The 26,419-nt window shown below is 44.9% G+C and overlaps 1 protein-coding gene and 1 pseudogene across 1 annotated transcript in view; both read right to left on the bottom strand.

The window, feature by feature from the left end:
* Nucleotides 1–9,675: 9,675 nt before the first annotated feature.
* Nucleotides 9,676–10,206, bottom strand: LOC128118761 (60S ribosomal protein L9-like; annotated as a pseudogene).
* A 9,844-nt stretch (nucleotides 10,207–20,050) lies between these two features.
* Mcm9 (minichromosome maintenance 9 homologous recombination repair factor) overlaps nucleotides 20,051–26,419 on the bottom strand; it is a 72,251-nt gene continuing 65,882 nt past the window's right edge. The window contains exons 11-13 of the mRNA XM_052751327.1: nucleotides 26,079–26,161; nucleotides 25,467–25,612; nucleotides 20,051–22,093 (exon numbers count right to left, since the gene is read on the bottom strand). Of these exons, the coding sequence (XP_052607287.1) occupies nucleotides 20,662–22,093; nucleotides 25,467–25,612; nucleotides 26,079–26,161 (1,661 nt within the window). The 3' untranslated portion in view covers nucleotides 20,051–20,661. The remainder of the gene's footprint in view (nucleotides 22,094–25,466; nucleotides 25,613–26,078; nucleotides 26,162–26,419) is intronic.

Here is a 26,419-nt window from a genome sequence, read left to right as displayed (position 1 = left end):
GGGGGATTGAACTCAGGTCCTTGTGTTTTCAAGGCAATCACTATAGCAACTAAGACCTCTCCCCAGCCCACACATGGCTCTTAAAGGATAAAATAGAGCTGAAAGCAAGACTAGTTGGTCAAAACTGTGAATTCCCCCGATCTACAAAGCATTACAATCCTAAAACGATTCAGGCCTGTGGCTGGGTTGCTCTGAATTTATTTCTTGTCTACAATAGTCAGAATATAGGGCACCTAAAGCCTTAGGCTCAGATAACTCCTAGAATCCTACCCATGAAGAAAACTTGCAAGCCAACATCAGGCCACCTGCCTGCCAGTACTAAATATGAAATTTCTTAGGAAATACAGGCTAGAAATAGTTTTTTCCCTGGAATGCAGTATCCACACTTTCTAATAACCTCTCAATTGCCTGTGGTTACTGGAAGTCTCCTGTTTCAGACCAATAATCATAGTATTAGTAGGAAACTCAGAAGACACAAGGACAGACAGGATTCATTATTAATGAAAGTGCTTCTGCCATCCAAGGAACCTGAGCTCTTAGCACTGGGCCCACTTCATCTGCTGATCAGTACATCCACGTCCCCTGCTGTTTATGGCTGCCTTTGCTGGGCTCACCAGAGAGGAGAAAGCTAATTAGCAAGCACACCGAGGTCTTAATTAAGCTGCCCTTTTCTATGGTACCGTTTTCACGGTCCCACTTCAATGCACATTGAGACGTTTTCTGCTTTTACTCCCGTTTCCAGAAATGGATTCAGATGATTTGTTTTTAAAACATGGTCTAGCTAAAGTTCATTTATCCGATGCAATGATGTATTTTCACAGATTTTTAAACATTTTTAATATGAATAGACTTCACTAACAATAGTATCGTTCCCACACTCACGCCATTCTCCGTTCCCCTTGCCCTTTTCCAGCTGAAAACCTATATTAGTTTTCTAGGGCTGTATCAGTGTATGGGGGGTGTAAAGACCAGAAATTCTTTTTCTCGGGGCTGGGGCTGGAAGTCTGATGTCACCAGGTCAAGATTGGTCAGGTTGGTCCCCTGAGTGACGGGATCTCTCCTTGACTTACAAACGGTCATCTTCTTGCTGTGTCTTCGTGGGGTCTTCCTGTTGTACAAGTCAGGGTTCAAATCTCTTCTTAAATGGACAATACTCCTAATAGATCATACCCTACCACATGGTCTCATTTTTTAATGTAATTTTTTTAATCGATTCTTTGGGAATTTCACATCAGGCACCCCAATCCTGCTCAGTTCCCATGTGCCTCTTGCCCCTGTATTGTCTCCCCACAAAAGAAAATTTAAAAAATGTTAACTAAAAACAAAACCAAACAGGCCGGGTGGCGGCGGCACACGCCTTTAATCCCAGCACTTGGGAGGCAGAGCCAGGCGGATCTCTGTGAGTTCAAGGCCAGCCTGGGCTACCGAGTGAGTTCCAGGAAAGGTGCAAAGCTACACAGAGAAACCCTGTCTCGAAAAACCAAAAAAAAAAAACCAAACAAACAAAAAATCACTTCACTCCTCTGTCTTGCCCGCCTCTCCATCACCTCTTCATTATCTCAGTGGCATCGGGAGTGTCATGCAGTATAACCTTTTGTCCACTCAGCTTTACTTGCAAATGTTCATTGCAATGAGTTGTTGGTCTGGTTCAAGGCCTCTGACCCCTGGTACACCGTCAATATTAGACCCTCACTGAAACTCCTCTTGACTATCCTGCTGTTGCCCGGAGTCATGGAGATCCTGTGGCTGTGGCTCGGAAAGACCAGACCTTCCATGTACTCTGTCAGGTCATAGATGGGGTAGATGTTGCGGTGGGCCTATTCAAAGCCCTGGATGTGGGTCTCGGTGGTAGTTGATTTGGTCAGTCTGGGCTGCTCTGACGGCACCCCCTCAGGCGAGGGGTGAAGTCAGCTCTCCGGGGGCCAGCGAACAGTGGTGCCAGCTCAGCGAAGCTCTCAGACTTCAACATGCATGGTTTGCACAGCCCCCTGTGATAATGTGGGCCACAGAGATCAACACCGACCCCAGCTGCAGCAGACATGGCCCTCAGCAGCAACTTGGGCCCAGACATCACCGTGGCACCCAGGCCACCCAGATCAGTATGGCCCCAGTGGCTGCATGGCCCTCAGACACCAACATGGTCTCAGGTGGCTGCATAGTTTCATTTTTAACATAGATAATTTTGTAAACACCCTCTCTCCAAAGAGAGTCAGCTTTGGAGGTATGGAGGATTATGACTGCAACATATTAATTTGGGAGGTAAGGAGGGATTTAGGTTTTAACCACAAAGAGGAGGGATGATTTCCAAGGAGTCAGTAGAATGCCTGTGGTCAAGACATCACAGCTGAAGAGCTGACGGATTTGGACCTCAGCTTTACCACTGGCTGTCTATGTGACCTCAAGCAAACATCTTCAGTTCTCTACTCTTTAGTTCCCCTATATGTAAGTGGTTCGCAATGACACCTGTCACAAGAGAATCTGTGACAATCATTGAATACATGCTTTTCACACAGAAAAGCTGTGATGTCATGCTTTCCCCTTAAAGTGATTAAATAATACTTACGAATTTTCCTCATGGAAGAAGGTATGTCAATATACTGCAAAAATGGAGAAAACGTTTTGGAGCTCACAGTGAGGTGCCCTGAAGTGACTATTTTTGAATTTTCTGTTAGTCACAAGTTTCTTTTATGCTTAGAACTTGAAAGGACTTTTGCTTTGGGGCATGAAATGGCCTGTGATCCACATGTGGCAGATTCTATCCATTTTGTATCCTGATACTTTTATATCCCATTCTCATGTTTTCGCTTCCATCTGAATCAAAGACAACTTTCAACTGTGTGTCTAGTTCCTCCTGAACAAACTAGAGATACATACCTCCAAAAATTCAGATGCCTGTACAATCCAAATGTACAACCAAACCTTCACTTTAGGCCACTGTCCTTCTTTACTACACATTAGTACTTATGTGTTCTGGAGAAAATGTTATAGTCACGTGAGCAGTTCCATTAGATAGTCACAGTCTCTGGCTATTATAGAATGGTCAGTGTCCTCCACAGCTCACGTGCCTGCACTAGTTCCTATCTTATGGTAGTGTTTGGAGCATTTGTGGAACCTTTCAGGAGTACACCACTGGGGTGGTGAGCACTGGGGATTTATAGCCTGGTTGCAGTTCCAGGCCAAGCTCTCTGACTTCCTGTCTGAAGAAACGTGGAGAAGCTATGCTCCAAATTTGCAGTGCCATCCATGTCCGGTCCCAGCCACTGTACCTTCCTGCCTTTGTGGACTGTACCCGAGACCACGCGTCAAAATAATGTTCTCATCCATTGAGTTGTTTCCATCAGGCATTCTGTCAATGAATGTATAGTCCGTCAATGAAACATATAATATGCCAGGTTCTCCTTGGGTATCTGTTCCACAGAATCTTTCTCCTTATCCCTGGTCCATATCTCCATTATCCTCAGCAGGTATTCCAGTTCCTACCTCTGCACATAAGTCCTGTAAAGTGTTGAGCCTATTCCTTTGCCCACTGCATCCCCCTCATTTTATGTCTGCCCACGTCAATACTGTTGTTCTTCACTGGGAACACTGGTTCTAGCAACAGCAAGCTGCTTACTCACCTAAACCACACCATGATGAATCTATCTTGTGATCTTTGACACAGGAAATACTATCTCTTTTCTCATGGCCTCTGCCTTTGATTTAGTCTTACATTTAAGGTTTGACTCAAATATCATGGTCCTCTTCTTCCAAACAGTGCTAACGTTTGAATGCATACACCTCCAAAATTCAAATGGAAGTGTAATCTCCAGTGTAGCAGTGTCAAAAGGCTGGGCTTCAGGGGAAGTGACTAAGCTTGAGGGCTCTGACCTTATGAGTGGGATTAATGGATGTATAAGAGAGTTCTCAGAATGCTTACAGGTCAATTATCTGCTGCTCCTCTGCCATGTGAGATAACAGGAAGATGATGCAACCTTAAGAACAGACAGCCTCTACCAGAAAGCAAATCCCCCAGTGCCTTGATCTTAGCCTTTCTAGCACCAGAACTGTGGGGAATAAATTTCAGTGTCTGTGATACTTCATTATAGCAGCAAGAATAGACTGTACAGCACACCTGCCTCACCTAGGCTGGGTCGGACTCCCCTTCCTGCTTCCATCTCAGTCTTTACACGTCTGTCTTAGTCACTGTTTTATTGCTGTGTAAAGACACAATGACCAAGGGAATTCTTATAAAATAAAGCATTTATTTGAGGGCTTGCTCACAGTTTCAGAAAGTCCATTTTCAACATGGTGGAGAGCATGGTGGTACACATGGCACTAGAGCAGTAGCTGAGAGTCCTACATCCTGATCCACAGGCAGAGAAAGAGAGACTCTGGGCATGGCATGGGCTTTTGAAAATCTCAAAGCCCACCTCCAGTTGACATACTTCAACAAGGCCATACTTCTTAATCCTTCTAATCCTTTCAAATAGTGCCACTCCCTGATAATTAAGCATTCAAATATTTGAGCCAATGGGGGCCATTCTTATTCAAACCACTGCATTCCACTCCCTGCCCCCCATAGATTTGTAGCCATGTCATAATACAAAAATTCATTCAGTCTAACTTCAAAGTCCACATAATCTCTAACAGTCTCGACACTGTTTAAGTCCAAAGTTCAAAGTCTCCTCTGAGACTCATGGCAATTGCTTAACTGTAACCCCTGTAAAATCAAAATCAAAAAGCAGATCACATACTTCCTGTTTGGCTGGAGCATCTCACCTCTTCGAAAGCCCCATTTCTCTCTCTCTCTCTCTCTCTCTCTCTCTCTCTCTCTCTCTCTCTCTCTCTCTCTCCAAACCCCATCCTCCCAGAGAATCTCCAACAGAGATCAGAGATGCCAAAACCCCAGTTCTGCATTCATGGTCACTGCAGCTCCTCCCCTGAAGCTGCCAGCTGCCCAATCCCCACCTAAAGTGTTATAATTGAGCACAAACCCAGTTTGTGGTGGACACGTCATCATTCCATGCCTATAGGTATTTGAGCGTCTTCCTTTAGATTGGCCATCTGATTTTCTCCTACCCACTTCTCCCACCTCTGTTTCTGGGGGCTGGAGGGTCACCCAGGAGCTGCTTTGCCCAGAATAAACCTGGTCTTTTACTTTTTAATTTGGCTTGATCTAGCCTACTGCATCGGTGGAGAAACCTATTATCGGGGTACAGAAAACCTATTACTTCCAACATACAATGGCATAGAATATACATTACCATTCAGACGGGAAGGAAGGCAGAAGCATAGTGAGGAAATACTGGACCAAAGCAAGACCTAAACCAGCAGGGAAAACTCCAAACCCTGTTTCTTTATGTTTGATGTCAAAGACTTTTCAGATCTCTAACTCCTTTCAGTTTTGTTGACTGCAACACACTTCTCTCTCTTGGGCTGGTTCTACACCTTGTTAGCAGTTCTCCTTGGCAGGTATCTCATGACTCCACAACATCTTGAGGTCTCCAATATAATCCAAGCCTCACTTGCATAGCTTTACACAATGGCCTGTCTTGGCCTCCATGCAGGAAAACCCCTGGGGCAGGCCTGGCTTCAGCGGCTTTCCTTAGTCACCAAGGGAGATTCCACAAACCCTTTCTTGAAATCTTGACTCTAAAGCCAGAACCACATGGCCAAAGCTGCCAAGTTCTGCTGCTTGATGGACTAGAACTCAGTCCTGTCCTTCAATTACATTTGCATCAGCCTTCTGTTTTCCATGGCTTCCTTCACCACTTAGGCTTTTCTTTAGTTCCTTTTCCCAAGTTGGAAGCTCACCTGGATGGGGTCTTGCCCTTAGGTCACCACTCCCTTTATTCCATTTAGCATCAGGCTTTTCTCTAAACTTTTTATCTTCTTGAGCATTAGCTACATTAGACTTCCTGGATCTCCTTTTTCTCCTCAAACTGTATATTTTTCATTTTTTCCTTGCTCAGCTTGCTCCTTTTCATTATAGAGCTGCATAAGGGTAACTGTTAATAACCACTTGACAGAGTCAATACTGGGCTGTCTTGAAATCTCTTCTGCCAATTCCATTAATCTAAAACTCTTCAATCTAGTTCCAGGTAGATTTTTTTTTTTTTTTTTTTTTTTTTGGACAGGGGCAGAAAGCAGCCACATTCTTTTCCAAAACATCACAAGAACAATTTCTAGGCCACTTACTAGTGTTCTTCCCCTCTGAAACCCCTTGAACCGGGCCATTGTAATCTACATCACTCTCAGCACCACTGTCTTCCATGCTCCTACTAGGAGAGCCCAGTAAGCCCCACTTAAAGTGCTCAACCACATTTCTAGTTCAAAGTCCCAAAGTCCTCCTCCATATTCCTACAACAAACTGCGTGATCAGGCCTGTCACAGCAATACCCTACTCCCTGGTACCAACTTCTACATTAGTCAAGGTTACTATTACTGTGATGAAACACCATGACCAAAAGAAACTTAAGGAGGAAAGGGTTTATTTGGCTTACACTTCCACATCCCAGTTCATCATCAAATTCAGGACAGTAACTCAAACTGGAAAGGAACCTGGAGGCAGGAGCTGATACTGAAGCCATGAAGGGGTGCTGCTTACTGGCTTGCTCCTCATGGCTTGCTCAGCCTGCTTCCATATAGAACCCAGGAACATCAGACCAGGGTGGTACCACCCACAATGTGGTGGCCCCCCACAACAACTACAAATAAAGAAAATGCTCTACATACTTGATTACAGCCCAGTCTTCTAGAGTTTTCTCAATTGAGGTTGCCTCCTCTCTGTTGACTCTAGCCTGTGTCAAGTTGACATAAAACTATCCAGCACAATATTGAAAGCTTTTTTATGTAAATATGTCATTACCTATTGAGGTATTCATTCTTCCAGAGACCAAGTTCCTTATAGCCAGATACTCTGCTTGTTAACTGCTGATCTATCTGGTACAGTAGGTGTTAATACATTGGATGCCCCTCAGAAATGTCCTGTTTTTTTCCTTCCATTTAGGTGCTGAGCTCCTAAAGGATGGGGTCAATGGCTTAATTTTTCATCCTGTGTATATCAGAGTTTTATAGCTACAAGAAACAAAACTCATCTTTGTGGATTTAAATAAAATTTTGCTGAAAGTAGTAGGGTAGCTCACTGAGTCAGTGGGAGGGTCAGAAAATTAGACTAGAGCATGGATTTGACAAAGGGATACTAAATGCTGTGGGCACTGTTTCCAAGGAAGAGAGGCCTGTTTCTGTCATAATGTTTCCACTGGGTGGATTGCACATCCTCTGTGGATGAGTCAGACAACTGTGTGTGCATCTGACTGGCTGAGTCCTGAAGAGCCAATCTAAGTTCTAGTGGCTCTTGAGTTAATGAGTAGGTGATGTTTATAACCTGGTCAGGGAGGCTGGGAAGCGTCATCAAACAATGGCACTGCATCAGATCATGGGACTTAGAAAAATTATAGTAGTTGTCTTGAGCCTACCACACCCCAATAATACAGAAGTAAAGGCAGATTAAAAACTAAAGTGTGAGCTGTACAGTGGTGGCACGTGCCTTTAATCCCGGCACTCAGGAGGCAGAGACAGGAGAATCTTTGAGTTCAAGACCATCCTGGTCTACAGATTGAGTTCCAGGACAGCCAAGACTACACAGTGAAACCCTGTCTAGAAACCACCCTGCCCCCAGAAACAAAGAAAGAAACAAAAACCTACAGTGTGAAGCTGGGGCTGTAGCACAGTAGAAGAGCACTTGTCTAGTATGGACAAGGCCCTAGGTTCAATTCTCAGAATTGCAAAACAAAAGGAAAACCTTGAAGTTTGCCAAGGGCAATCTTGACCTGGCTCTTGGAAACTGCAGTTTTAAGGTGGAAGAGATAAGGAGGGGAGGTGTAGTTGAAAAGATCACAAGCTATGATGTTACATATTATGTAGGAATATCAGATTTGTCCCTAAGGGTATACAATTCTCTGTAGAAAGTAATGTTCAGCAGGCAGAGACCCATTATTTCCCCACTGCCTAGTATACAGTGTGTGGTACATAGTAATGCTGTTTGTTGATGTTCAGAAGACCACAGACCTAGAGAATAACAGCTCCATTTGGTGGTCACTCCCACCCACGCCCTGATTTGTCTGGGTGTTAAAGTGCCTATTGCTTATGAAGATTCTGTTTTTTGTTTTGTTTTAGTGACTGATGGACAGCATCTCTCTGAGGACCTTGTGTCTGTGCGGTGTGACTTCCTACCCAGCACCTCCTGAAGAGTCACGTTATTAAATGATGGTTCTCCAGAACAGGCCTGACATTGGCTCAGGGAATTTGAAGCTCTGTTGCAGCTAGGCTCCTCCCACCCCCGCATTTTCAGATGAAGCATTTTTTCCAGAATTATCAAATGGCACACCTCTTCTGCAGGTGTCCAAATGAGGCTGATTTTGGAAGAAACACTTTCAGGATGAGAGTTGAATGCCAGGAAATCTGCTGTGCATTTGCAGCCTGCTGGGTTCCTCTATTGGGGACGTCATGCCCCCTAGTGGTGGATGGGCTGGCCCAGCTTGTGTTTCCAAGGCTGCCCATCCAAAGGCTTCTGGGAACAATCAGTGTTCAAAGCAAGCAAGGGCAGGAAACAAAACCCCCTGCAGGACCGTGGTTCAGAGTATAGTTCTGAAACGTGAGAGAAAGTTCCCTATAAAGCGACTTTGGGTGCATTTGAAGGAAAATGAAACATAGTCTTTTGCAGGACCGTTTTCCAGGGGTACTATATTCTCCACAAGTAGCTGGTGTCCAGGGGGCCTCATACTCCATGAATGAAGCTGCATGGCCCTCCAGGCACAGCTGCTCTGCAGTCTCAATGCACCATTTCTTAGATGTAGGGCCCAAGTCTGGCAGAAAAAATGGCTTCTCTGCTTTGGACCACATGAGTAGCTGACAAGGTCTGCATGCAGTGGGCAAGAGAAGCACCCTCAGACTGGCACTTACCCTGGTCACCAGGGAGGCGGCTCCCCCCTTCTTTTTTCTGAAAGTGAGTGATGACTGAATGAGAGAGAGGTTAAGAATCATTATGGCTTTGGCCATTCTGTCGTGCTCTTCCGTGGAGGGTGACTTCTTTGGAAGGTGTCCTGGTGTACTTCACATCTACATTAGGAGCTTGACTTTGGAATCAAACAATTCTAGCTCTACCATCATCCATTTCTTGGCCTGTGACCTTGACATCCTCTTGGGTTTTGTGCTCATCTATGAAGTATGGTTGGAAATACTTTTCTAACATAATTCTGTGTAAACTAAATATCTACCTATGCATTGTCTACATATTATCTATATATACCCATATATTGTCTAACAATGTACATTTTGTATATATTATATATGATATGCATGTCCATACATATGTTCATGTGATGTCTAATATCATGGCGGATTTACTATTGGTCACAATGGTCATCTCTCCCTCATCCTCATATCTTTACTCTCCCACATTCTCCTCAGGCCTCACCTTGCCATGGAGCAGGAACATTCTCACATGTTGGTTTTAGTATCAACTTGTTACAAATTAGAATCACCTGAGTAGGGAGCTTCACCTGAGGAATTTTTTTTTTAAATAGAAGTTTATTGTCCCCAAAGACATCACCAATCATACTTATAATCTCGGATTTTGTTTCTGGAGCTGGGTAACTCAAATCTTACTCATCAGCCTGCATCGCTGATCCATTTTCACACACATTTCCATCTGGAATCTGGAAACTTTCTGCTATCCTTTTTGACTGTTGTGGCCTATTGAACCAAAGCCACTGGATTTGAAACAAGTTCAGCATCGTTTCCTTCGAGGATTAACTCATCCTTCTGGGCTTGTGAGACAGAACGAGCAATACCTGTCCTCATCCGAAGTCTGTGGGTCAAAGACAATTTGGATTTCAACCAAGGACCCATTCTCCTTAATGACGACATGATTCGAGAATACGCAGACCTCATCATGTAACAGAAGCCCAGGGAAACACCCTTGATCATGCTCCACATATGACTACAGACAGGTCGGACAGTAGCCAGTTCCTTTCTGTTTTCTCATCACTTGTCAACCTGGAGCCTCTTCATTTTCTTTCCAAGGAGACTCAGCTTTGCATAGATGTGGTTGAAGTCTCTGCAGAGGGGCCCTCCGGGGCCCTTCACAGTGACTATGCGCCCCTTCAGAGTGATGTTGACATCTTCCAGAAGGCTGACAGTCTGATTGCTGAGAATGTTCTTCATTTTTGAAGCAGTTGCAGCAAAGAGTGAGGAATTCTCTTAATTTCGTTAATTGATGCAGGATAACCTACCCCAAATGTGAGCAGTACGCAGTACTTTCTGGGGGCAGCCCAGATAAAAAAGAGGCAAAGGAGGATTACTCGCCTTTTGCATGTTCGGCCTTCCCTCTTGCCACTGAGTTAATTTTTCCTCTTGCTGATTCCTTGGCTGATTCCAGACTAGTGTTTCCATTGTTAGGACTAAGGCCCAGCAGCTCTCTAGGAACAGACCTCTCCCCAACTACCCCCCCCCCAACACTGTTTTCAGTACCAGATTTGGACTTGGACTGAACAAGTGCTGAATGGGTTTTCAGCCTCTCCAGTGTTCCAGCGTGAGACTGTCACTGTGGGACTACTCTGATGGGCGAGGCTCCCAGACCCAAGGACAGAGCAGCTCCTGGGGGTTCTCAGCCTCTCAAGTGTGATTCAGCTGTTGGTACTATCTGATGTAAGCTGGTTTCACAAACTGTTTTAAGATATATTTATTCTATTGGCTCTGCACTCCAGAGGACCCCGAGCACCACAGGAGTCACAGAACAAGACTCTTTCAATCCCATCTTCATCTATCTCCCTGGCCTTAAAGAGGGGCCAACAACCAGACACAGCTCACCTGCTTCCTAAGTTTCTCACGTTTAAGGTTTTTATTAGGCAGGGGCATGCTTTATTTATTTAATTGTTTTTTTTTAGTTTTTCAAGACAGAGTTTCTCTGTGTAGCTGCTGGCTGTCCTAGAACTTGCTCTGTAGACCAGGTTAGCCTTGAACTCAGAGAGATCTGCCTGCCTCTGCCTCGGGAGTGCTAGGGTTAAAGTCATGGGCTTTGTTTTTAAATGGCGTGGGGGATCTGATACTTGGGATTCCTTCGGCACTTTGGTGGGACACGGTCTCACTTTTCTGTAGTGAACGACACTTAAACCACAGAGATTCTTATCTGAGCCGAAGAATCACTGCCTTAAAAAAAAACTGGTGGTATGTACATAAATATAGTAATAGTGGTATGTACATAAGTATAGTAAGGAGGGAGGGGCTTATGGAGCCAGCCAGCCTGGTGACACCCTCTTCCTGAATCATGTGTTAAACTACCGCAGTCCAGCCTAGATTTTCTTCACCTGCTGAGACCACCCAGAATGCCCCCAGGAGCCCTGAGCTGAGCATTCTCTTCACTTGCCCCACCGTATCAAATTTTCCATTTAACTTTTGGTTCTGGAATTCTAAAACAACTTATACGCTTTATTTTATTTTTATTTTTTCATTTTTATTTTTTATTTATAGGATAGGCAGACATTTCTGGAAGCCGACATTTGTGTTAGGACAATGAAACATTCTACTCACCTCTCAGGTCTGGTGATAAAGAGGGTAAACACGCACACCTCAGACTTGCCCTTTGTGATGGGATGCATCCTGTTTGCCCAGGTGCTTTCCCCAAGCCATCCACTGCTTCCTCTAAATCTCCTGTCTTATGGAGACAACCTATCACATACAGTAAACATGGTAGAGAAATAGTGGGAAAAGAGAAGGAAAGTGGGAAATCCTGATAACGGCAATAACTCCTTCCAAGGCCTTAAATATTTCATTCGAGAAATGTTTGCTGAATACCTACTATGGGCGAGGCACTCTTCTAACTAATGGGGTGCATCCATGAGAGAAGAGACATCCCCATGACTTCACAGAGTCTCATTACAGTGAGGGATGGTGTGTGTTAAGCTATATTTGGGCTGGAGGCAAAGAAGAAATAATCTTTTTAAAAAATTCTATATTCTGCTAATCATTTAAAAATACTTTGCTTTACAAATAAGCCGGGGCGGCGGTGGCACACGCCTTTAATCCCAGCACTCGGGAGGCAGAGCCAGGTGGATCTCTGTGAGTTCAAGGTCAGCCTGGTCTACAGAGAGAGATCCAAGACAGGCACCAAAGCTACACAGAGAAACCCTGTCTCGAAGGAAAAAAAATATTTTGTTTTACAAATATTTATCCTGGTCACTGTATTTGGTTGTTACCTCAAATTTTGTGTCTTGGCCCCAGATACATGATGGTAGATGTTTGGTGGATGCTGAAATCACTGCCCAGATTCCGCTCTGCTGGATGCTCCTATTTTCTGCAGTTCCAAGTGTGGGCAGCTAACAGCACACAATTGAGTTCTCCCACCCCTTGGGGCCTCAGCTGCAGAGCCCTAGCCCAGGCTCATGCCCCTTCCTTGGGGTAAGCCAAGAGCCAATTACTAATCAAAGCGGAGAGTGAGGTCCTAGAATAATCAAAGTCAGGTGATAAGGCTGCCAAACGCAAGGTGAGACTAGGTACCTCACCTAGCAGTCAATTCAGAAAGCCTGGTGCTGAAACTGACTCAGAGCACAGTGGAAATGACCAGAGTCCCTGGAGGCAAGAAGTGGCAGGCGATATATTACCCGATCTATACCCATGATCCTCCAAAAGGTGGCCTTGCACCAGCAGCACAGGCGTCACCTTAGAAACCACGAGGAAGAACTGCCAGTTCTGAGTCTTGCTCAGACTTACTGAATAGAATCTGGGAGTAGGAACCAGCTCCCTGCATTTTAACAAGGCCCCAGAAGATTCTGATGCATGGGTCAGTATAGCTAAAGAAAGCGCCACGAAGAGGTTTATAGAAACTGTCCCAATAGAGTTACAATTCTGTGGTTAGCTCCTGGACCTGATCCAGTGCTCAGACTCAAGAGATAGGCCTTAGTAGTGACTATTCTTCTACACCTTAGCAAGCCTGAAGGACAGTGATTACACAAGTCATTCTGTTCCGCAAGGGCTCTGTTAGGGAACCATCGCTGCTCCTGGCTCACGGCTTCAGAGGCTTTACTTCAACCACGGCAAAAAGACTCCGCAGAGAGGCTCAGTTCAGGGCAGGAGCCGTGGTGGAGGTTCTTCTCATCTGGGGACCAGGAAGCAGAGAATGTGCTCTGGGCTAAGTATGGCCTTCAAAGGCCAGTCCCTAGGGACCTACTCCCACCAACTAGGCTCCACCTCCGACAGGTTCCACAGCCTCCCCAAACACTGCCACCAGCTGGGGAAACCATATTCAACACCTGAACCAATGGGGCTCGTGTTCGGCCATAACACCCTGGGAAAAGGAATTGGAGCAGTGGTTCTAGTCTTCCTAATGCTGCAACCCTTTAATACAATATGGAACAGCAAATACAAGGCTCTGTGGCACGCCTATAATCCCAGCACTTGGGAGGCAGAGGCAGGCAGATCTTTGTGAGTTCAAGGCCAGCCTGGTCTACAGAGCGAGATCCAGGAAAGGTGCAAAGCTACACAGAGAAACCCTGTCTCGAAAAACCAAAAAAATGAAAACAAAAAAAACCCCAAACAAACAGACATGAGAAGAGTAAGGAGATCCAGTACCGAGGTCAACTCATGGGCCTTAGAGATCATCATTCTGAAGACTTTGTCTTTGAATGAGCATGGGTGCGGGTAGGGGGTGTGACATAGGAAGTAAGATGATCCCACTAAGGAAGGGACATAGCTCTTTGCTATGAGGGCAGCATGAAGCGGGTAGGGAGCCAGAGACAATAGTGCCTAGACTGGTGTGTTCACAGCAAATGTGGGAAATGCTCAAATTCTGGATACACTCCAAGCACATAGTCCATAGGCTTCCCTAACAGACTGGATGTGAGGTACAACAGGAAGTAAAATTTCAGGGATTGTTGAAGATTTGGTCTAAACAGCTGGAAAGATGCAGTCTCTCTTTAATTTTCTGAGGTAGATAAGTCTAGGACAGGACTAAGTTCAAGGGGCTATAGACAATCTCTGTAATTTAGAATATGAAATACGTTGAGGTTGCCATATCCTTCCGATACTCAAATAGAAACACCACCTACATGGTGGACAAGAGTCAAGAGCTCAGGTGGGGACCACTGGGTGACAGATGTGTTCAGAGAGCCCTAAGAGTCAAGTACCAAGGAATGCACCGGCATAGAAAAGAGTTCTGGGGTATGCAATCATTTAACACTCAAGAGATGAGGAGAAACTAAGTTATACAGTCAAAACCATTAAATGAGTTAATACTTTCAAAATGCTTAAAATTAGACCATGGTAAACAACCAACAAATAGTTTTCACACTTTATTTATAGTCACTATTTTTAATGAAGAAATAAGAAGTGAGCAAATAAAATACACTTATTGTATAAAAAACAACAAAAAGAACCCAAAACTTAAATGTTGGAGCATTTTCATTTATAAGATATTACCTGAGTGAATAGTACTGGTTATTGTAAAGACCAAATGAAATCATGTAATAAATATGCCTTGAAAAGTTACGTATTAGCTGCATGATGATCAGTATGATAGTAAAGTTTCACTTGGGAAAATTAACATTCAATACGAACCTAGAAAATTTTACTTGTAATTAAATTAATTGCTCAAAGTTTGTTGTTGCTGTTGTTGTTTTAAAGACTTATTTATTTATTATGTATACAGTGTTCTGTCTGCACGTATCCCTGCAGGCCAGAAGATGGCACCAGATCTCATCACAGATGGTTGTGAGCCACCATGTGGTTGCTGAGAATTGAACTCAGGACCTTTGGAAGAGCAAGCAGTGCTCTTAACCTCTGAGCCATCTCTCCAGCCCCGCTCAAAGTTTTTTAAGTCAGTGCATGATCACTTTGGTAGAAAACTACTATCTACACATACGTAACTGCAATGAATACAAGTTTATGGTTCTGTGGCCTTCTTGAAGAAGTATGATGCTGGGTCAAAAGTGCTCCACTCACGGATGGGTGTGGTGCACATGCTACTAAGGGCTGGCCACACACGAGGAGTGTTCTCTCTAGGGACCTGCTGGATCACTCCCCCATTTACACTGAGCTCCTCTGAAGGTGGCAAAGCCAAATCTCAGATATGCCAGCCCCCTCACCTGTCTTAGAGGTTGAACTTTAGACACATACATACATACACACACGAGAGAGAGAGAGAGAGAGAGAGAGAGAGAGAGAGAGAGAGAGAGAGAGAGAGAGAGAGAGAGAGGATTTCTCTTCATAGCCCAGGGTTCTTTTTAACTCATTATATATCTTTTGTTGGCTTAAAACTCACAATCCTCCTGCCTCCACATCCTGAGTGCTAGGATTATTGGAACATAGCCACAACACTTCGCTAGATCCTCCACCTTTAAAAATAATTCTCTAACAACGATAAAACACATCATTAAAAATCAACTTTGTACTTCCAGTATAAAATTATTATGAACTACTACTTCGGTACAATCCTAAGGACTAAAGGTATCTGTCTCCTCAAAGTGGATCTAGTCTCTACTTTGCTGGCAACTGTACAGTTAGTTAAAAAATCTGGGAAAACATAAAATGAATTTTGACACGCTCCTCATACTTCCACCCGTTTGGCTCTCACCTAAGTATTTCCAACAGCTCTGAAGATCAACACATTCACGGGCAAGTGACGCGGGGACTCAGCAGCTCCCTCTGGGTTCTGTAGCTTCATCTGCACATCAGCGCTGTCAGCAAGGGCTGTGTGTCTGGCTGTGTGTCTGGCTGTGTGTCTGTGGTTGCCTTGTGGTTGTCAGGCAGCGTACATGGTTCCTAGGAAAAGCTGGATCAAGTGCGTTCTGAAACCTACTGTCTCCAACCAGTTCCTGAATTACAAACTGGAGGTTTAGCGTCCCCACAACCTCAAAGCCATTGGGAGACAGGGGTGTGGGAGGCTGGCCAGAGTCTCTACCCTCAGCCCAGGTTGCTGGGCTTGTTGTGTCCCGTGGTTACCCACACCCTTTCTTCTCTGTGAACCAAGAATCTGAAATAAAATGCAAAAAGCAGACCAGAACCAGTGAGTGGAAGGTAGGTGCTCATCTGGAAAGGGGAAGTGAAGTGACACTTGGAACCAGGCCCCAAAGTGTATCAGAAACTACAGGGGTGGGGGTGGAGCACACGAGTCTTCAACACAGAGTGGGGCTAGGGCAGGGGCAGGACAAGCACACCCACCGAGAAGCAGGGACAAGGACCCAGAGGCCCTGGCAAAGGCTGAGGGAAGAGCTGATGTTTGGGCCTGTCCGCCGAAGGCCAGGCTGTTGGCCTGTTTCTCATCCTCCATGAGAGGTTTACATCAAAGCCCGTTTTCTTTCAGCCAGCCTCTGAGGTTTTCCCATCTTGTTTTTGTTCCCTGTCTGTTTCCCTCAACAAGACTCAGATGTGCCTGGCATTCTGCTTTTGTGGATGAGATCAGTGGTGATGACAAAGTCACCTGGTTCCCACTTTGGGAATCACACCTCCTCCCCGAGTGTCCGCAGGCACTGGGAAGTCAACAGCAAGCAATATTTAAACATCATTAGGAAAAAAACCCATTAAACCAAGGTTGTTCCCACATCAGAGCACAGTTGCTGTAAATGCTTGCTTTCTAGTGGCTCGACCACGCCATGACACTAAGGCTCCAACCAAACATAAAGAGTGGCCTAAAAAATTTTCATTCACTGGGGAATTTATTCTCTGTTTCTGTTTGCGTGTTCCAGCATGCATGATGCATGTTCGTGTACGGGTATTCATGGGACAATCAGTGGTCCAGCATGCATGATGCATGTTCGTGTACGGGTATTCATGGGACAATCAGTGGTCCGGCATGCATGATGCATGTTCGTGTACGGGTATTCATGGGATAATCAGTGGTCCGGCATGCATGATGCATGTTCGTGTATGGGTATTCATGGGATAATCAGTGGTCAACGTTGGGTGTCCTTCCTCAGAAGTCATCTACCTTGTTTTGGAAAGGGTCTCTAACTAGCTTGAAGCTTACCAAGTAGGCCAGGATGGCTGGCCAGCAAGCCCCAAAGGGTCCATCTGTCTCTACTCCCCAGAACTGAGGTTCCAAGCACACGCCACCATATCTGGCTTTTCTACATGGGTTCTGGGATTTGAACCAAGGTCCTCATGCTTTCAAGGTGAGCACTTTACTGACTGAGCAATCTCCCAAGCATCCATTGTGTGTCTTTTTTTTTTTTTATTTTGTTTTTTGAGACAGGGTCTCAATCAGTTTGACCTTGGCTAGTCTGGTACATGCTGTGGAGCCAAGGATGACATCTGAGTCACAGAAACCCTCCTGACTCAGCCTGTCAAAGGCTGGGATTATAGGGCCACACCTGGCCTAACCTATTCACTTTAAAGGTTGAACTGACAGGCCAGTGGAGAGCGTCTCTATGGCAGTTATTACTGCTTTGTGTGCACCAGAGCGACAGTGAAAAGGATTATATGCTGGTCCCCACATACCTAGTGAGCTGTGCCACATGTAAGATGAACAGTGGTACAAAACCCTAACTGGGCCGGGCGGTGGTGGCGCACGCCTTTAATCCCAGCACTCGGGAGGCAGAGCCAGGCGGATCTCTGTGAGTTCGAGGCCAGCCTGGGCTACCAAGTGAGTTCCAGGAAAAGGCGCAAAGCTACACAGAGAAACCCTGTCTTGAAAAACCAAAAAAACAAAACAAAACAAAAAAAAAAAAACCCCTAACTGGAACATAACAATGTACGTACTTGTCACCCTAGCAATTGGGAGGCAAGGCAAGAGGACCAGGAACTCCAGGCCAGCCTTGGCTAAATAGTAAGTGTTAGGTCAGCCTTGGCTACACAAGGTTATTGTCTCAAAATAGTACAAAAAGTCAAATTGTTAAAGTATTTCCAGCTCTGAAATTACTAAGAGTGACAGGAACAGCAGCAGTGGAACCGCGTTCACGGTCATTGTCCTGGGCATCTCAAGAGCTGGAATTTGTTCTCTACTAATTCTCACCTCTAAGAAAACGGAGTTACCTTGGGACGGCTACTTCTACGACCCAGGGAATGTAACGTAAACAAACAAACAAACACTGACAGGCAGACAGATAGGTTGGAAGGCCCACTGTTGTCAAATAACATTTAAAAAATGTCAGGTACTAACAGGATACTGGAGTAAGGGGCTTTCCCACTGGCCAAGGTGGGAGACTCTGAGCACTAAGTACAAGCAGAGTATACAGGCCAATTTTAAGTCAACTTGACACAGGCTAGAGTCATCCAAAGGAGAGAACCTCAACTGAGAAAATGCCTCCATAAGATCTGGCTGTAGGCAAGCCTGTAGGGCGTTCTCTCAATTAGTGATTGGTAGAAAGGACCCAGCACATTGTGCATGGTGCCATCCCTGGGCTGGTGGTTCTGGGTTCTATCAGAAAGCAGGCTGAGCATGAAGGCATGGGGAGCAAGCCAGTAAGCAGCACCCCTTCATGGCTTCTGCGTCAGCTCCTGCCTCCAGGTTCCTTTCCAGTTTGACTTACTGTCCTGAGTTCCTTCAATGTTGGACTATGATGTGGAAGTGTACACCAAATAAACTGTTTCCTCCCCAACTTGCTTTTGGTCATGGTGCTTCATCACAGCAGTAGTAACCCCAACTAGGACACACCGCAAGATGGTTGCTAACAGTGAGTTCCAGGTCAGCCAGGACTATGGAGTGAGATCCTGTCTCAGCCCCCACTCCTCTCCAAAAAAGAGCAGAGCATGGGGTTGCATACCTATCTATGGTGCTGGGGAGACGGCTCAAGGGCTAAGTGCTCACTGTGCAAGCATGAGTTTGGATCCCCAGCCCCCATGTAAAAGCTGAGAGAGGTGGATTGTCTGTAACCCCAGCCTTGGGAGTATAAACAGGTCGATCCAGGAAGCTCTCTGACCTGTCAGTCTAGCTGAAATGACAGTCTTGAGGTTCAGTGAGAGACCTTGTCTGAAAAAAATGAGGTGGAAAAATATGAGCTAGACACCCACATCAACCTCTGCCTCCACGTGCACAAGAATGGGTGAGTGTACTCATGTACACTCATGTATACACTCCCTCCTCCACAGGAAAAAAGTCCCAAATCCTTTTTTCCTCTTTACTTCTGGAAGTCTACTAAAACCCAGGAAAGAAAAAAAATGATGGATTAGGAACATATTCAGGATCATATTATGCTTGAAAGTTATTAAACAATCACAGAAATATATTACTTAAACCATCGTCTTAATGTTTTTGAGTAAGTTTAAGTGAATACGCAATACATTTTAAAATTATTGCTTGTATATTTTATGAGCTGTTTAAGGTGCCTGAAGACTCCTAAGTAATAAACATGTTGTAACAATTTAAAATGTTTCAGAAAGATAGTCAATTTGGACGTTAATTTTTTAAATGCTCAAGAAAATTGGGTTTCATAAACTTTTGTGGTTTTTTTTTCCTGTGTGCATTTCACAAAGTAAACATCAGCGAAGCGCATAGAGTTTGGAGTGCTCTTCATGTCCCGAAGTCCTCCAGTCAGTCAAAGAATCAATCATTGCTATAAATGCATCCTTGGAAGCAGTCTGTAAGGACAGAGGCCCCAGAACCCCTGCTGGGATCCAAAGACAGGGTTTAGAAGCACACAGAAGGACAGTGTGAGCCATCTATTCTCACCAGAAACAGAAACTTCTTTGGTTTCATTTTATTTTATTTTTGCTTATGCATTTAGTTTTTGTAGTGCAGGGTATTTAATGTGGGTCTTCATACATACCAGATAAGCGTTCTACTTCTGAGCCATATCCTAAGTCAAATTTGCTTGGTTTTAAAGAGACATGAATGACAGCCTAGCAGGATCACATATTAACAGTGGTGCGGATGTGACCCATTCCAGCTGGAGTTCTGCTTCTCACTCTTTTATAACCACATGATTGAAGTTGTAGTGAAGGTAGGTTCCTGAGAGCAAAGGAGAATCGAACCAGGGAGTGTTGGCTCCAGGGAAAAGGGGAAGTCCAACAGGTCAGTGCTCAGAAAGCTACTGTGTGACTTGCCTCGAGGACGCCATGGAGTGAAAACATGCTTCTCGAAGACAGACAAGCACCAGCCACATTTAATCTGATGCACGGGAATAAACACAGAGGTATAAGAAAACCACATGATTTTGGCAAGGCATTCCAAATGTTAATAAATATTCACCACATTCGGTACATACTGGGTAGAAAATATACAGCAAAACCGACACAGAAAACAGAAACCACTCATCTGCCCTGTTAGAGTTATGAGTGCTCCCTTCATGCCACTGGTCTGGAGGAATCAGAGGCAACTTAGAAAAGAACTTCTGAATTAAAATAAAAACCAATACCCCCAGACCAAAACAACACAACAAAAACGAACCAATCAAACAAACAACAACAACAAAAAGGTGAAAAACCAGAAATGCCCTGGGATGGCAAGTCATCTTTCTGTGAAATGAAGCATTAATTCATTCATTCATTCATCCCAAGTGCTGGTATCACACTGACTGAAATTAATTATTTAGCATTTTACATCATGAAGATAAACCTGAAATTGTAAGCCCAAGGGGGCTGGACTTCTGCATGGCACTCAGTACACATTGTAGGTACACCTATAAACATTGCACTGTCCTTTGAAGGCACTCGGTTGAGTTGGGGAAGACAATTCTGACCAGCGTTTCATAATCACGGCTTTTTTCTCATCTCTTCATCCCAGTCAAACTCCAACGCTTCGTCATCTAGTTCTGACAGAGCGAAGAGGGAGTGTGTGGAAACAGTCGCTCTCTGGGTGGATGGCTGCAGCTGGAAAGAGCGCCTTTGCTGGCCCAGCCCCGGAGCTGTGGCTGCAGGAGGGCCCTGGCTTCTCTCCCCGCAGTCCTTCCTTTCGGGCGGGAGAGGCTCTGATTTGGATTCTGGTGTGGAAGCGAAGGAGAAGTTTGCCAGTTTGGCTAATGTGCCAGCATGAACCTTGCTGCTTTTATTACTGCAGGAAACCCCTTCCTTTCTGTCTTTCTCACAGGCTAGATGAGAATGCCCAGCCTGGTTCCCAAGCTCCAATTCGGGCTGAACAACCCTTCTTTCAGGCCCCTGTTCCCTCTCCTCTCTTGGTGGATTTCTCTCTGGTGGCTGCCTTGAGAGCGCCTTTGTCTTTCCCTGCAGCTGGTCAGAGCATCTGTCTCCTGAGGTAGATGTCAACTTTCCTGGGCCCTCCACAGGCACAGCTGCTTCTCTTCTTGTTCTTTGTCGGGGAATTTTAGAACTGTTGATTGCTATTTTAGTAGAACTGGGAGGCACAGGGCTGTGGCCTTCAGAGGAGTGACTCAGTTTTGTCTTCCGTTTGAAAGTGAATTTGGCCAGTTTTACCAGTGGAGTATGCGGAGTCTCAACACTTTCGAGTTCAGGATCTCCCACCTGAGCAGGAGATTTCTCTCTCTTTCTTTTGGGTGTTCCCATTGTTTTTTCTGGTTCAGGCAAAGGGATGGCCGGGGGAAAAGGGATTGTGGGCGACAGTGGTCGCACCCGGGTTGTACTTCTGCGCAAGCTCTGGGACCCCTCTTTCTGCAGCTTGGGGAGTCTATGGGGAACCTGAGGCAGCCCAGAGTCTGGTTCCTCACCCTGTCCTGCTCCTTCAGATACGACTGCTGCCTTTTTAGCCTTTGTACTCGTGACACTGTGCGACCTTAGGGGCACGTCCATGGCTCCTGATGATGGATGATGTCCAGTTTTTAATAATTTGCTCCTGAGCCCTGGCCCATGTTTCCCCTTGGCCTGAGATTTATTGTTGGGGATTTTCAATTCAGGAGACACAGCACCGCTTTCTGGTTCAATCTCAGGAGTCGCCACGAGGTCAAACCAGTCTCCCCCGTCATCTCCGCCACCATTGTGCTCGGTTGAGCGGTTACTACTTCTCGGTCCATCAAGCCCTAGACCAGGTGGGGAGTCTACATTAGCACATCCCGTGGGACCCCCAGCAGGGGAGGAGTTGTCCCAGCTACAGCTCTGTTCCTGCTGTGATGAAGTCCCGAGCCTCGGCTTGTCCGTTGGGTCATTTCTTGAGGAACCCGGATCTGCCTCTGCTGACTGTGGTTGGGGCTGCTGCACACTCTCATTCTGTAACCTGGGCAGAGACAGATAAAGCAAACATACTGAAAGGAAGAAATTCTATGCCAGCCTTCTGTTTCTTTAGTCTCTAAGATGCCACCTGGAAGCTTTAAGTGCAACACAATTTCAAGTCACTAACAAGTACAGTCTCACTTTGAATTTAGTACTCTGACAAGCGTTTTCTTTCAACCTAAAACTGCAGTAAAACAAAGAAAATGAAACCAGAGGCTGGTCTACATTTTCAGATCTCTCTGGAAGCCACTGACTTCATTTGAGACCTTTTGAAGATCAGTGTGAAATGCTAACTCAGAGCCCTTCACCTGTAAAGTTCAAATACAAGAAGTACTTGTGACTCCTTGCAGGAAAGTTTATGTTGCTAAGTGATGGCTCTGGTGGTTTCCCTAGACTGTTTGTGGATCAGAATGAAAGTGAAAGCCTGGAGATGCAGACTTCACAGCTTTACCGAAAGGAGTTACTGAATTGTAATGTGCATGAGAACTGCCTTCCTTCGGCGTGAAGAGTCTGGGGCAACTGTCTGCTGTCGTTGCCAGTGACTGTCCATCTTCCCAAGCACAGAGACCTTCTGGGCACTGTCCACCCTTTCCTGCAAAGACCCATCATGCTTCCTCAGACTCTGAGTGGCTCTCCAGAAGTCTGACCCAGAATTAGCACCTGCTTATCAGGTCTGAGTGAAGGATCTACTCAGGAAACCTGCTCTCAATACTGGGCATATTAAAGCCTAGCACATGCTGGAAGAACCACTTTCTCTCAGGAATTACAGTTCCCCAGAGTGGGTCCTTTAGAAGGTCCTTCTTAACTTAGAAATGTTGGTTCACTGGAGTGAAATATATGACTCTGCTCCCATGTGCTAAATCTGAAAGGAAATTACACTTAAAAGCAGATGAGGAGGGCTGGAGAGATGACTCAGAGGTTAAGAGCACTGACTGCTCTTCCAGAGGTCCTGAGTTCAATTCCCAGCAACCACATGGTGGCTCACAACCATCTGTAATGAGATCTGGTGCCCTCTTCTGGTCTGCAGTCATATATGCTGTATACATAATAAATAAATAAATCTTTTAAAAAAAAGCAGATGAGGAAATTATTCTAAAATTCATGTATAGTAACAGAAAAAAAGAATTAAAAAATGTAAATTTAAATGTATTAAGAAGTTAATATATAGCTCCGGGAAATGAGATTATATTTGACTTTTTTATTTTTACTAATTCATTACTTCTAAATGTACTAATTTGTATTTCAAAATGTACAAAGAATGTATATTACCTTTATAAAAGTAATTACAAATTGTAAAAAGATTATTAACTTATCACTCACAGGTTTAGAAATACCAACAGGGTAATAAGGTCATGTTCCTTGTTTCTAATTTGGGTTGCAACCAGAGAAGCAAGCAGCTTTCAGAACCACTACCATGAGGTAGACATTTCAGCATCAGATAAATGTCAGGATTCTCACACTTGTTAAAGCTGTGTAAGAACAGTTTCAAAGTGGGGAGATTTCAGGAGCAGAATGGTTTGATCTTGTTATTTTTTTTTTAGTTTAATTCTTGCTTAGCAATTAAATTTCTGCATAAAATGTCTGCAGCTGTGCTGCAGCATCCTTAAACTAAGTGGTTGCTGTGCCGTTTGACTGGAGTGGACAGAACGGCCCCATTTGAGGTGGTTACTAGCCAGGTACTTTCTGGAAGAAAGTATGGGAAAAGTACGAGTGGTTTCACCACTAGCTCTATTAGGGGAGTCTTTCCTAAAAAGCAAAAACGGATAGGCTAGTTGGGTTCTTGTGACTTGATGAGGCTAGCTTCCAATTGAATCTCCAAGATAATTTACCCCTAGTGTGAGGCACCTGGTTCTGTTGTTTTGGGGGTCAACACCATAACATGTTTCTGCATGATAAAGAAATAACAGCAGGAAAGACTACTGAGGCAGAATTCAGGGTTTTTGTTTTTGTTTTTTGTTCTGGATAGCCATATACACTTCTCCCCACTCCAGTCTAGGAGAGTCACTTCTGAATATAAGATGACTAAGGCTGAGCCTTGCGGTCTTCTTTTCTTGAACCCAGCATTTATCATTTTGGTACCTTGAACTGGTCAAAATGAGCAGACTCTCCCAGGCAAAGCTGAGCTGAGCCCCGCTGAAACATGACAGGATCAGCTGCACCTAACCATACATGGCTCTGGGTCATAAAAGTGGCTAGGGCCAAAGGAGAGGCTGGATAATTATTTCACACAGTGCCAGTTTACCGCACCCTGATGCCTGTTACTAGTGAGTAAAGCCAACTCCGCTCCATTCCCCAGGAGAAACGTGCTCAGGTTTGACACATGAGAAGAAAATGCTTCTGGGAGAAGCCAGAGAGTCCAGAGTGGAGAAATGCCAGGAAAAAGGTTTTCAAGGTCTGACTTGAAACAATCCCAATGTGGACAGCCACTCAGCTTCAACATGCACCATTCATTGTCTGACTTGGAGATAACACCGATTACCAGTGGAGGTGAGTTATGAAGCCACTCTGGAACAGACAGACAGTCTTGCCATTTCTTACTTGTTTTTGAGGTGAAGCTTCCATCTAGCTTTACAGAAACCCATGCATTTAGGGAACACTGAAGTTCAGGCCAAATGTCTTTAGGTAAAATTACATGTTTTAATTCACTGAACACATTACTCCCATGTTCCTTCCATGCCTATTATATGAGTTTTGAAACACTGCTCTGCCATTCCCCAGAGGTTGACCCAGCCAACACCATATGGAGCAGAGAGGCAGCCATCTCCCCTGAATCAGTCTGAACTTCTGACTCCCCAAAAATTAAGCACTAAAATAGTGGGTTTTTTTTTTTTTGTTTTTTGTTTTTAAGGCACTGAGTTTTGCAGTGGTTGATTATACAGCAACGGATACAGCAGTTTTCTGCTAACTTTATACTTCCCGTTTCTGTAAGCCCCATGAGCCATGAGTGGCCAGGCCCCTCCCCTGAGGACCTCTAACTGCCAGGTTCCACCCACAGAATACTCTAACTGCCCTAACTGCTGGACCCTGCCCCACCCTGCAAAGCAAAAAGCCCAATCTCTGGACATGAAATCCCACCAATCTCCACCCTGGAAAGCTCCACCCTAAAAAGTTCCACCCCCTTCCCAAGAAGCTCTCTATAAGCCCTCAATCCTGTTCAGTTTGCTGCTGTTTCTGGCTCGAGCAGAGGCAGCCACCCTCCTGGGTTTTCCCTCCCAAGAAATCTCTTGTGTGAAGTTTGTTGTGTGATGTGAATTTATGGTATTCCTTGGCTTTCAGCTGCCAGGATGCCTTTCTATCTGAGCTGCAATGCCTACATTTTCACTAAAGGCCAAAGAAGCACCTTTCTCTACATGCCTGCCTTTGTTTCCCTCCTTTACCTTTCAAGTCTTCTAAGCTCTTCGCTCAAGAGACTCTGAAGTTCCAGCTTTTCCAGAATCAGCTCACACTGCCTCCGGTATTGTGCCTGTGCGTTTTCAGGGAAGGAAGTGTGAAGAGCATTCACACCTCCTAGCAGCGCACCTCCCTGAGGGGCGAGAAAACACCAGGGACAGTCACAGATCAACCTGCACAAGAATAAGGATATACCAGGGACCACTGATCTCAGGTGGGAAAGACCGGCTCCCTACATCCTCTTCTTGGGGACCACAATCATGGAACCCTTTCAGATTTCTATATCCCTTCTCCTGCAGGGCAGTGGGTGATCACTTTGCCAGGAAGCCACGGGTCACTAGTGAGAGCATGAACTGTCCGAGGTTTGCTGAGGAAGAAAAAGAGAGACCTGCTACTTCCCATTTATAGGCAAAGGCAGAGCGAAGGTCTCCACCCGCAACAGCTCCCCTTCTTTTAAATGACTGCTTTTGGATTTTTCCAGCAAGTACACCACCTAGAACTTGATCACTTTACACTTTACAACTCTTTGTATGTTATTAAAGTGTCATCTAAAAACGAGCTCATAATTAAGATAAACATTAGGCACAAACTGTGCTCACCTGCATTGAGGACTCCATCACTGACACCACGGTAATAGCATCTTCCAACGTCACAGTATTTCGGAACATCAGGCGAGCATGAGCTATAAGACAGCAAGACACTTTTAGGAATATCTGAGGTGATAAATATAATCCTTTACTTGACTTCTCTACCCTCTAAACTTGCATTTTATGGATGAGCTAAATTAATCATCAGTTAATTTTTCTACAACAGGCAACTACCTTCAAATAGTTTCTCCAATAACAGGCCTAATCCGTCAGAGTGCACACAATTTCGTGTATTTGTATGAGAGCACTGTGAAAACATCCTTTTAATATTCAGCAATTTTTATTCACTTTTT

This window comes from Peromyscus californicus, unplaced genomic scaffold (assembly GCF_007827085.1).
Source record: "Peromyscus californicus insignis strain IS unplaced genomic scaffold, ASM782708v3 Scaffold_22__1_contigs__length_63687245, whole genome shotgun sequence".
NCBI classification, from domain to species: Eukaryota; Metazoa; Chordata; class Mammalia; order Rodentia; family Cricetidae; genus Peromyscus; species Peromyscus californicus.
This window is presented reverse-complemented; position numbering and strand designations above follow the sequence as displayed.